General features: G+C 39.6%; 1 protein-coding gene across 4 annotated transcripts in view; it reads right to left on the bottom strand.

Annotated features, from left to right (window-relative positions):
• Window positions 1–13,388, bottom strand: part of nos1 (nitric oxide synthase 1 (neuronal)) — an 81,474-nt gene that overhangs the window by 41,292 nt on the left and 26,794 nt on the right. For all 4 annotated transcript variants that reach the window (XM_078952078.1, XM_023958052.2, NM_001104855.1 and 1 more), the window contains 3 exon segments: window positions 9,184–9,324; window positions 2,259–2,404; window positions 394–556 (listed from right to left, as the gene is read on the bottom strand). In XM_078952078.1, the coding sequence (XP_078808204.1) occupies window positions 394–556; window positions 2,259–2,404; window positions 9,184–9,324 (450 nt within the window).

Genomic DNA, 13,388 nt, shown 5'->3' with positions numbered 1-13,388 from the left:
TATTTTCTAACATATTTTTCTAACTCCAGTAGGAGTTTATCAGGAATTTGCCTCTGAGTTGTGGGCGGGACTCTCGCAACTCTCTACCAAGGTTCAAACCTCAAAATAAATCTGTTTAAATATGTTTTTTCTCTTTGATTCACAATTTTCTATTAGCAGCTATTCATTGTGCTTCTATTGTATATTTGCTGTGATTTTTATTGACTTCTGCGTTTGTACAGTGTACCTCAGTTTTTTCGAAAGGTGCTTTAAAATAAAAAGGGTTATAGAGAACAACAGTTTAAAAAATGTAGCCTAAAAACTCCATAATCATGATTAAAAGAACATAGGAATGCTTTAAATAAATAAATAACAAGATGATCGGAGTGGGACTTTAGGAACATGGGACACAACCTGTAATTTGGACCACTGAATCCGTCCCACACAGCGTGCGGCGTTCCTCCAGGCGTGCTTGGCGCCATAAATCAGTTCAGTGTCTTTCAGCTGATATGTTCCTGAAGCTTCAATCTCTTTTGTCACCTCCTCTCGGCGGTCCACGTGAGCTTTAGACCCACATCTGCAAGATAACATCCATCCGTGAACATCACATTGGATCGTACCATCAATTCCGAATATTTGTACCAATCAGTGCAAGTAACAGTGCAAACTAAAGCTCTGTAAACGTTACAATCCACAAACCCACTAAACCTTCCTTCCTCTAGATGCTAATAGTTGGCAGCCCAGAGTTGAACCGGTGAATCAAATTCATCCAACAGGTGCTGCAGTCTGTTTACATGAACAGATGTCTGAGTCCCGATGTTATTTTTAGCATTGCATAAAGGTTCAAATTTGTACAGGCTAAGCAATGTCAAAATGGAAGCGGACAAAGTTGTGCAAACTTAAAAAATAGAGAAGAATATGAACACAACAATTGGTTTCACGCTTGACAGATCTGTTTTGAGACGACTTTAATTTGTTCTAAACACGACTTTGCCTCGTTTTGACTATGCTATTCCCCTTCAAATTACTGTGTCAAATAGGTAATATATAGAGAGAGAGAGAGAGAGAGAGAGAGAGAGAGAGAGAGAGAGAGAGAGAGAGAGAGAGAGAGAGAGAGAGAGAGAGAGAGAGAGAGAGATCAAGTCCCAAAAAAATTGTACTGACAGTAGCAATACAGGGACGGCTTTGCGCGTGTGCCGACTAATGACTAATAATGACTAATAATAATGATTTTAAAGGTCGTCATTGTTTGCATCTTTTTTTTAACACTTCATTAAAATTTACAAAGGCTTCATCAAACTATAATGACACCTCCACACATCCCGAGACACCCCCTCCACATCCAGGTGTCGTGCTGAGGGAAGGGGATAGACATCCCACTTTACTACGTCATACTGGTCACTGGAACGCCCCCATGCAGGTCATCACCAACAGTCAAGATGTAGCAGTGATGTCATCAACAAGAGACAGTGTAGTTTACTGAATAATAATACACCACATTTAGGGGTGTGTAGCTAAAGCTAAAACTAAATCTTGCTGTGTACCGACAGTATATTTCAGAAAAAAATAAAGTTGAATATTTTGATTTTTGATGTGGTTTTTGTTCCATTATTCTCTCATTATTTAAACTTTTTGATGGGCATGGGTGGTTTTACACATAATAAATGTGTAAAACCTCTCCTGGGTCCCAAATGTTTTGTGGCTGCATTGCTGGTTCAAACGCATAATCTGTTGCTATTATCATGATGCAACAAAAAAATGCCATCAGAGCAGCAACCTGACATCACTTTTGTTGTTTTATGTTTGTACTGCAAACATACTGTACTGCAGCCCCATGATCTCTCATGACAATAATTTAATAGGAGAAATTTTACAAAAGTTGTGCGCAACTTTGTACGCATACATTTCATTTTGACCATTATTTTACCTCATATATTTGAGCCATAGAATTTAATAGGATGAAACTGTGGCTGAATACTTTTGGTTTACTGTTTTGATGTGGCTTACTTTGATGTGTAATGCAACATAGACTTCATCTTTATATTTCTGTTGCATCACAGGAGTCCCTCTAAGAGCTCTTGAACAAGAATTTCCTTGTTCTTGTGGTTCCTTGGACTGTTACCCTTGCAGTCTCCAAGATAAAGGAGACGTTATCACAAAATGAGAAATCTAAATCTGATAGAGTTGGATTGAAGGTCCTTGGATTACCGCGACCTCACGGGACTAAAGGACTAAAAAACCCATTACTCTGCTTCAAACCCGCCCTGAGCGGCTCTTGCCTTTTGATGGAGGTGTAGTACTGATCTATGAAGTCGGTGGCCAGGGGAAGGAGCTCCTCTTTGGTTCTGGCGTCATCTGGCTTGCGAACGTGCTGAGTGGGCATCATCACGGAGCCGAAGCAGACATCTTCACCGCAGGTTGGCATCTTAGAAGACAAAATTAAAAGAAAATTTGGGAGTTCAGGAAACACAAAGCCATTTATGCCTTCACATCTCCTCCACATGTCCAGTTCAACAGCTGCAAATAACAGAATGTCTCGAAGACAGCTGGAGTTTTATTACCTCATCAAATGTTTTCATTAAAAAGTCAAAATAAATGCTGTTTCTGTAGCTTTTGTGATCAAAAAATTCTCATTTTTAGCAACTGCTGTTATTTTTGTATCACATTTGTGACATTCTGATTGATTTCCCCAACTTGTTTTGTCAGACTTGTCTGTAGAACCAAAGCAATGAGGAATCATTCACTAGCAAATTGTGCTAAGATTTGAGTCATGATGAGTAGAAGGTATAATTAAGACACCAGTAATCTCATAATAAGTTGTCTGGTTATGAAAGTTAATGTCGAGAGAGGAGCATAAAGCAAGATGTTTGAGGGAATCTTTCTGGACAGATATAAGCTCCTTTTTATGCTTTTTTTTGAACAACAGCTCCCACTAAGTTATTAAAAATTACAAAAATGTTTTACCAAATGACAAAAACATGTTAAAATGCAAAACCAAAGAGACTTGTCTGACTTTGATGCAGCAGAAATGCTGCACTTCTTTCATTTTTACAAGAAGAAAATCAAGTTCAGCTGCTCAGACAGTTGTGTTTAGATCCTTTTTACCTAATCAGACAAAGAAAAACATCTTCACTAAGTACTGAACCGCTCAAGATGATGCCTTTATAACAGTCACTCCTGGCTGGCACTAATAAATAAGTAAGTCAGTAAGTCACAGATTCAGTCATTAAACTGTGACGGAATGACAGAAAGAGAGGAGAGGAAAAGGGGAAAGAGAACCATGACAGATGCTGGGAGAAAACTGCCCAGAGCAACCCTGTGTGGTCTGCTTAATATGATTAGAGCTGAAGTCAGCTGTCACTTTGGTTTGCCTTCACCGGCTCAGAGAGGAAACAAATGAGTGAGCAGGAGCGAAGAACTTTTAGGACAGCCAGGCGTGTGGTCGAGAAGGAAATCTGACAACGACCCAAGCAGGGCTAAAATTAAACGCTCAACTCGACCTGTCCAAACACTCCTATAGAGAAACAAAACATCACCTCTGCAATAAACTAACTTAACATCTTTCATGTAACTTAAATATCTCAATTTAGGGGAGAAAGGAAAACGGAAAAAAGAGGTTAAGAAGGATCTCTGATGCTCTGGCACGTCCGCCCCTCATGCTGCTCCGGCATTCACGCCGACCAGCTGTCCTTTCGAAGGAAAGATGGATGACCTGCGATGTACATAATAAATCTGAGGCCGTTATTGCAGGCCCTTCATCGGGATGCAGGCAACAGCTTTAACGATAAGTCACCAAAGTAATTAAGCCGCTGTTTCCTGCTTCCAAATGGCAGCACTGTTTTTGAGGGTGAATGATTAAATAGTTGTGTTCACCTTGTGCGTGATGGACCAGCTTACTAACTAGACGAGGAAACTTTGTCTGCATGATAAGATGTAAAAAACAGTGCAGCTGGTGAATAAAAAAGAGATGGTTCAGCAGAAATGACGTTTTGATGGGAAAACATGCGATTTGTAAGGTTTTTCGAAGTAGTCCGACTCAGAAACATCAAAACAAATGAATGGAAATTGGAATTTTATATTAAAATTTTTGGCAATATTTTACAAATGGAGATTTGCTGGTTAAAATTGACAGTTTTTTGCTATTTCATTACCTTTTGCTACTCTTTTTGTCATATTTTAAACATAAAAACTAAGCAAATAATATTAAAATTCTAATTTTGATGTCCTTTCATAACTTTTTGCTAATATGTATGTCTTATTTTAAGCATTTTAAACCATGTTCAATACTACAAACTAACTTTTTTGTCATTTTATTTTTTAATTAAAATACTTATTTTAAGCATTTTAAACTATATTAAATTTAAAAAAAACACCTTTTTGCCATTTTATTTGTTTTTGCTTATATTTATGTTCTATTTTAAGCCTTTAAACAACGGCAAGAATAATACAATATTATTTATGGTGCAATTTTCTTACGTTTTGCTAATATTTATGATCTATTTTAAGCTTTTAAACCATGGTATGAATATTAAAATCTAAATTTTTTGCCATTTTATTCCTTTTTGGTAATAATTATGCCCAATCTTAAGCATTTAAATTGGGCAAAGAATATTAAATCTCAATTTGTGGTCATTTTATTACTTTTTGCTAACATGCACGCCCCATTTTAAGCATTTAAATTGTGCTAAAAATATAAAAGTCACGTTTTTTTTTGTCATTTTCTGACTTTCTACTAATATTTGTTTCCTATATGGAGCATTTAAATTAGGGGGTGTCCTCCTCCAAGCCTCGAGGGCCGTCATCTTGCTGGTTTTGGAGAAACACTAACCTACTAGCTGCTGATTACATTGATCATTTAAGTTTCGTCAATGAGAAGCTACTACCATGGTAGGTTTTTGGGGAAACGTGGAGGTCGGGAGTTTGACATCTGTGATTTAGACCAAAAGCTTTTAAAGGAAAGTTCAAATCAAAAATACTGACAAAAGTTCATCTGCTGTATCACAAATTATCCCCCAGAAGATCCAGATCTCATTTTGATGTTTTGTTTGAACCGTCATTATGCCCTCTGAACAGATCTGATCCCCTACGCTTTTCTATTCTGGCATCAGCCTTTATCTTTTCTCACAAATCAAAGCGTTATATTTGTGAGAAATTTTGCCCTGCTTGACATAGTAAGATGTTTTGATGCCTTTCACCACCATGTTTCTGACAAAGAAAGAAAGGCCCCACTTAGTGGTTATCGACAGAGGAGCTTGTTGTTTTGATCTCCTGATAAAGAACTGTTTCGTTTCTCCTTTTAAGGAAAGGTGATCCAGTTCCAAGATTGTTTGGAGCACTGTAAACCGTTCCCTAGCAGACCTTCAGCTCAGCCATGATTTGCTGTGGAAGAATTCCCTCTTTGCTTATATTTAGACCACTTGTCAGCTCCCCAAAAACAAACCTCCAGCTCCTCTCTAATCACTTTAATACATCTCCAACCCAACCAGTGTCCGAAACGGATCTCCTACTGTAACGTCGGCCTCTTTCCCCCCTGTCTCGTTGGTCAGGAAAACAGGCGAGCTTCGCCTTTGACCTCCTTCTGACTGAGTAGCCGAGTGTAAACAAGACACAGAGAGGCTGCCCGCTGCCTTTCATGGAACTGGGCTAAAAGCAATTGAGCATTTCCAACTAACTTTGCAGGCGAAACAGAGAAAACCAACTTCTTCTGTGAGAAAGCAGACCTTCTGATCTGTTCAAACTTCTCTGGTTCTGCTACAAACCACTAGAATCATAATGCACTCTCTTTTTTCAGCTTGGTGCAGATTCAAAAGGACCAGAACATAGCGTTTATCACATCATTGGTTTCAACTATTCTACAAATGGCTTCATTTTGCATTCTCTACCTTCAGATGAATTTATTGGATCCTCCTAAAATCTTCCAAGCGTCAAATTTGTGCAACATTTTTTTTGGGGAAAAAGTCCTGTAAAGATATTCTGGGACTTTTTTAGAAAAATATTTAAAAAAAGGATCAGATTTTTTATTTTATTTTTAAAAAATAAATAAATGTATAACAACAACCAACAATTGATACTGCAAGGTTCAGGCTTGTTTTCCTTAGAGAATTAAAAACCGTTTACGCAGTTACCATAATTTCACATTCTGAAGCAGAGAAAAGCAGTTTTGCACTGATATGCAACACTTTACAGTAGTGAAGTGTTTACGCATTTACTGTAAATCAGTTGATTCTGTCGCCAGGAAAAGTTGGCTTTACGTTGTTGTGCAACCCGTTACGATACAACGGTGCAAAGCTGATAAGAAAAGCCGCTTTTCTCCACGTCAGAATCCACTGATTCATGTTGGTGGAGGAGCTACAATATAACAAAGAGCGTGTTTTATTTATGTGTCTCCGGAGTTAAATTATTAAACCAAATATGGTAATCTTTTCCCTTTTGTGTTTTGCATATTTGAGATATGAACCTGAAATGATGAAATTTGCTTGAGAAAACACAGTCAAAGTTGTGAGACAAACTTTTTTAAACCAAAACTGAAGATACTTTAGTCAGAAATAAGATGGATGAAGAATTCCAAGACTTGTTTACATTTGCAAAAGAAAAAGGTTTAAGAAAATGATAAGAAGAACAATTGTGATTTATATACTTTTTTGTGTTTTTGATTCAAGTTTTTCTAAATCAAATTTTAAAAAAAAGGCTAAGGTGCTACAACAGACAGAGTTTTGGTAAACAATCATCTCTGTCACAGTTCAAATCCAAATGCATGGAGGTGGAGCCAAATCTGCTTAACCCTTGGGGCGGGAAAGAATTCTGCAGTGATAATATTTACACTAATGCCCCCGTCAAAGAGTAAAGTCTGTCCGACTTTATCTGAACAACAATCAACCATCCAAACTGTGGGTCAGAATAATTTACCCCCCCCCCCCGTGCATTCTAGGTAAATAAAGGAAGTGACGAGATGAATCCCTAACAGCTCATGCAAAAGCCCCATAATGTAGGTGAAAGCAGAGAAAAGCTCACTGCTTTTATTATTTAACCTGCCTGACGTGCGTTTTAAATGTTACAAAGTCTGCACTGTAAATGTTTATTTAGCTGCTGAAATATAGTTCAGTCAAAGGGTTTGGGGGTGAACTCCTGCACACTAAGGATTGACTTTTGGTCTCCTTGAATATGGTTGGCTTTTTATCTTTTAATGAATAATTAAAGAAAAACATCCGCAGAATCCACACGTTTTTTTTTAACCTATTGATGATAATTAAATATCTTTTTATTCCCTGTTGAGTGAAACTGCACTTCAGGCAGTAGTGAGTGAATCCACTTAAGCCACTGTTTCCCCAACACTGGTTCTTAGACTTCCCACGCATATTTGACACATTTTCACCACTCCAGCACACCTGATTTCAGTCATCGGCTCTCCAAGGAGCTCAGCAGACGCCTGATAATGACAGCCATTTAAAACCAGGTGTGCTGAAGAAGCCAAACAAGAATGATGTGTAGAAGTGGAGGAGGAGCCGAGGCTGACTGAAAGAAACAGAGATCTAACAGGAGTGTTTGATTAATGTTGAAGTTTAGTGATTCATGCCGCTGAGAGGAAGGTTGCCTTAGTGTGCCCACACCAAGTGTGCGGAGGTGCAGGCATTTTTCAGTTCACGTGGGTTTGGGGAAACAGTACATGTTTTTAAATAATTATAAATGATTTTTATTATTTTAGGGTTCAGACTTTGAGTTTGTGGACACTTTTAAATACCTGGGTGTTCACCTGAACAACAGACTGGACTGGACCAATAATAGGGATGCTCTGTACAGGAGGGGTCAGAGCCGCCTTCACCTGCTGAGGAGACTGAGGTCGTTCGGCGTGTGCAGACAGCTGCTAAGGACTTTCTATGACTGTGGGGGCCTCAGTGGTCCTTTATGGAGTTGTGTGTTAGGTGGGGGGTAGTGCAGACAGAGACAGGAAGAGGCTCGACAAGTTGGTTAGGAAGGTCGGCTCTGTCCTTGGCTGCACACAAGAGTCCATGGATTATGGATAACCCCTCCCACCCCCTGTACCTTCAGCACCAGACTGTTGCCCCCACAGTGCAATAAGGAGCTACTGCAGGTCATTCCTCCCCACAGCCATCAGACTGTACAACACCGTGTTACGGTGACACTCCACATACCCACAGGGGTTTTTCTTTCACTCATTTATTTACTTACTTTTGTTGCAGTTGTTGTTGTTTTTGTTCCTTAACGGTTTTTTGTTTTGGTGTGTACTTTTTTACTTTTTTGCATATTTTTGTGTATATTAACAAATGTATTTAAAAAAAAAAGTGGATCACATGTCACTTTTGCAGCTGTATTTATTTAATTTGAATGTCATTTTTGATGTCCTTTTTTGGAGTCATTTCTGAATGTTTGTTTTTGCTGCCACAGATAAGTGAATTTACCCATCGTGGGATACATAAAGTTATCTAATCTAATCTATAGATGCTCTCAAATCTGAGTAAAAGTCAAAAGTAAAAATGATATGTTTACTTTTTTGAATTATTTTTTTCCCAAATGTTCACAAAAAACAGCTGGCTTTAAATCTGGCAAAAAAAAATGACGGGCAACTGACTGCAGGCAAGATGGCGCCTGACATCATCAGTCGGCAGCGGAAATCATACAACTTACCCTGACCATGTGTTCAGAATTTAAAACTTTTTTTTTTAAATAAAGACTAACCTCTTGAGACACTAGTTTGATATGCTTTTTTAAATTCATGGTCTCAGGTTTAACTAATAAAACCTCCAGCGTGATGTCCTCCTGTGGACTCAAGAGGTTAAAACGGTGAAAAATTGTAACTGTTGGGTCTCCAGCTAGGGAAAAAATTTTATTTAAACAATGTGGGGGGCTTTCCATTCCGGTCGAGGACCTCCAGTTCTGGACGGTAATGTCTGCAGCCGGGTCCTCTTGAAAAAAAACAGGTCACATGACTTTACCCACACCTAGACATTAACAGTCATTGCATCTGACAAAACTCTTCCCAAATCTTCCCACAAGGCTCAAATTACATTCAATCAAGCTTCCTTTAAGGGGATAGCTTTAAAATGACCCAAATTAGTTTGTAACATTTATGCTTCTTTTTGATTGTCTAAACAAGATAACTTTTGTTTTTTAATAAACTATTTCCCACAACAACAGACAGAAATGCTTCATCCAGCTGTTCCCCAACCTGCCTTCTTCCCAGCTTACCTTGCTGGAGTTGTGGTGATGGAGAACGTCACTGTAGAGGGTTCCAGTCTCCCAGTTCTTGATTTTGATGTAGCGAGGGCATTTAGACGGGCTGCCATTCTGCATCGACTTAATGGGCGAGGTCCTGCCCTGAGCTGGAGGCTGAAGAGAGCACACAGACATTTAAACGCCAGTCACTCATTGAAGACAAACTGGGCTAATGGTTATTGACCCTCGTGTCACTGGCGCACGTTGAGGAGGCTGGTTTTAGCACCGAGAAGAAAGGCTGAAGAGTGGCAAAGGCCCCCCTGCTGCTAGGAAATAGATTTGAACACAGAAACTGGACATTGATGGGAAAGTCACAGACATAACTGCCCCATAGCTCCTTATCTGGAGGCATTTCGAGCAGGACTTGTGTGAAAACGATGCACACAAAGAAAATTGGCCTGTCATTGTGTTTATGGAATCAAAACAATTCTTTCCTTCCTCCAATTCTGTTTTATTTTCCACTTCAGCGCTGAGGCAATCTGCACTCAACAGCAGGTTGATGGTAACCCAGCTGTTGTCCCGTTGAGTTTTTCAATAAGTAGCTTTTAACTGATGAATGACGGCAATTTAACCTGAAATGGTGGCAAATGGGGGTGTTCCTATGAAAAAGAAGAGAATCATTTTCCAGAGATGGGGGGGGGGGGGGGGGAATCAATGGCTCACCTCGGGAAGACTTTTCATCACCTCTCACGGCATTGTTAATTACACAGCAGCGCGGCCTCTCAACAATAAGAACCACAATCATCCAGCTCGCAGGGGAGGTGTAAACCAACCGTTTTTTGTCATTTCAGCCAGAAAAGAGGAAGAAACTGCATCAGATGTCACGCACAGCAAGGTGAAAGACTTCTGCTGATGACAGTTCGACTATATTTCAATCAGGAAACCATATTCAAGCCCCCACGATGCACCTCACTGAGCTCAATGACTGCCCCTGCAAGCACGGACAAAGACTTGAAAGGAGAATCAGCAGATTTTTTGACATCCCTAAAACACATTAGGCTTGTCTTAACAGTCTCTTGACAAAAGTTGTACCAAATACTTAAAAAAAAAAGTGGGTTTTGTTGTTGATTCTTGAGAGTTACTCCAGAATAACAGTTGGTCAGTGTTTGTTTTAAAAAAGTAGCCTGAAAAGTTTTACAAGGAGTTGGAAATTGATCATGGATAATGAGATGGTTATGATTTGCCACAGAACACTTAGTTGACCTTTAGTTAAATGTGGACATGATTTAGAGGCAGAACATCTTAATAATGGCAAAGTTTTATGCCAGTCGCTTCTTGACTAAATCCTGAAGGGAATTAGTGCTAAAATGCGGAACCAATCTTAATTTAATCCTCGCTGCTCTTGGTTTTCTGACTAAATTTCTTTGCTGATTAGAGAAAAAGTACAGGAGCAGACATTTTTCTGCAGCAATGTTTATGAACGCACAACAGATTTAATGACAAAAGCACAAAAAGAGACCTGGGGCCTCATTTATAAAACTTTGCGTAGGATTTGCGTCAGAAGTGGCGTACGGATGAAACATAGGATGTGTGTGCGCACAGAAATATTCGGAGTTATAAAACCGTGCGCACGCACATCCTACGCATCTTTCTCTTAATAAATCACAACCAATCCTAAATGCTGCGCAGCTTTTGCGGCCTCATCACACGCCCATAGTTGCCCATAAATAGTCCGTGAAACGCCCACAAATGAATATTCATTGATTGCGAAACCATGCCAAACACGGAGAGAAAATCAAAAAAACGTAACTTCACTCAATGTGAAGTAGAAGTTATCGTTGGCGAGGTGGAAAAGAGGAGAATAATGTTGTTTGGAGGGCACAGTGTGGGCATTACAAATGCTAAAAAGGCACGTGAGTGGCAGACGGCGGCAGAAGCCGAAAATGCTGTAGCCTCACAACCTCGGACCGTGGCCGTAATAAAAAAGAAAAGGTCGGACATCAAAGTCAAAGCAAAAAAACGTCTAGCGCTGTACCCCCCCCCCCCACACACACACACACACACCCGTGTCTGCCACGGGTGTGGGGGGGGGGGGGGGGACACCAGAGCTGACCCCTCCTGATGAGAGACTGGCGGCAATAATTGGGGAATCCCTTTTAAGTGGAGTGGTGACTGAGGCGCAGGGGGGAACACCGACGCGCCAGATGCACCGGGTGACACACCCCCAAAAGCCCGCAGAGGAAGTCGGAACCGGCTCATCAGCCACTCGTCCTCGTTTGCCAACAAGTCTTCTTGCTGTCTAAAGATGCGTTCACTCCGAATTCTTCCATTTGCCACATCTTCTAAGAGCGCAAGATCAGCCATTGTGCGTCATTACGCAATGTGATGGGGCATTTTATTTCCCTCCATTTAATTACATCTGACAAGCTGCAGATGTCGGTAATAATCGACGTGGAAATGGGAAATTGATCAGCGCAAATTTAATTTCTTGTTGCTTTCTGAATGGTTGAGACATATGCCATACATTGTTTCATCAAAAATAAAACAAACTAAAGGCATATGCATGAATACCATAATTCTGTAGCTTATGAAGAAATGTTTTACTATGAAAACAACTTTCCCCAGTGGACAATTAATGCATCTCTCTCTATCTATCCATCTGTCTGTCTGCACCTATATCTGCTCCGCCAGACGGACACACTGACGAGAATATCAGTTGTGTACATTATTTCGTTCTGTTAAATATATTATTTATGAGGATGAATTGCACAACATGCCAATATTGCAGAACATGTTTCACTTTTCTTTTTGCAAATATGTGTTCATTTGAATTTCTGTTGTAATTTTCGTTTGATTTTTTTATTTGTTTCACTGCTGATCGATCAAACGTGTTCGTGTTCGTGTAGGCTGTTAATTGTAAGACTTGCTTTGTGAAGTCTTCATGTTATTTCTGAGAGGCAGTACTGTCATTTTCACTTTCACGTGTTTCTTCCATGTGCCGACGGTGTCGCCGTTTCTCATTTCACCCGTTTTTGTGCGTACGCCTGGGTCAGAGCTTGCGTGAAGGACCGCACATTTTCCCGTCAAGTTTGCTTTTTATAAATCTCAACTATTGCGTAGAGAGTGGCGTACGCCTTCTTTTGTGCGTACGCAACGTTTATAAATGAGGCCCCTGGTTTCTAATTCTTTCCTGCTGTTTTTCATTAATTGGGTAAAATATGCATTTGTGAGTGGAAAAAAATTCTAGTTCATAATTGTTTAAACAAACAGTCCAGGACATTCAGAGAAAAATGAATCAGATGTTGGAAGCATGAATCACACAGACAGTAAGCTCGTCCCCCACATTCCTGAATAAAATGCAAAATCATTGCTGACACATTTACGGTTATTTTTTTGGTTCACATTTGCTGGATTTTAAATAGATGTTTTCTGTTTCTACGTGTTTGCTCTCTGCAGTAAAACATTTTCTGAGATAAAATAAGTTGGAGGCTCAAACTAATGCAAACAAACGGCTCATTCTAACTGAGCAAAAACATCCAGATTTTTCCTGTAGACTAACTCCTAGGAAGGCTTGATCGGTCTTAACCCTTGTGCTACCTTAGGCAATTTACCATTGGGAGTTGGGTCATCCAGACCTCTCTAGACAGTTCACTGAACCTTTTTTCTTCCATGATTTGTGATCTTCACTGGTGTCCATGGATTACATGAAATCTTTCCACCTTTATCCACCTTTGTCATGGTAGGGAGAACACGTCAATGTAAGGGTGGGGTCATCTAAGATAGCACAAGGGTTAAGATGCTTTGGATTTTAACTTTCCGGGGCACCTCAAGGTTCTGCCTTAGGGCCCCCTTTTTTTTACGATTATCAATTTTGCATGATTTTTACTCCAAAAGTCTTCAAGTCAGAAAATAATTTGTTAAACATGTGACTTGTTTTCATTTTAAATTTTCCTGCAGTTTTAAAATTCATATAAATCACCAGCTCCAACATTTATTCTAAGACTTTAAAGCCGGCTGCACAAAAAATAAAAAGACTGCCCCTTTGGAGAGATGTTGGAGCTGCAGCCACCTTTTGAATTTGAATTTAATGCTAATTTTGTTTTTATTTAGGGTAATTTTGTTTTGAATTGGCACGGTTTATTTGACCGGACTAATATGCCCTAAAAAGTGAGTAAAATTTGTAAAACTTGGCTTTCAGATGTGATTATTTGGAGGAAGCAGAAAGGAAGAATAATTTG

This window comes from Oryzias latipes, chromosome 9 (genome assembly GCF_053564925.1).
Source record: "Oryzias latipes strain Hd-rR chromosome 9, Olatipes_Hd-rR_3.1".
In the NCBI taxonomy this organism is placed as follows: Eukaryota; Metazoa; Chordata; class Actinopteri; order Beloniformes; family Adrianichthyidae; genus Oryzias; species Oryzias latipes.
Note: the sequence above shows the minus strand (reverse complement) of the source record. Positions and strands in the feature narration are given on the sequence as shown.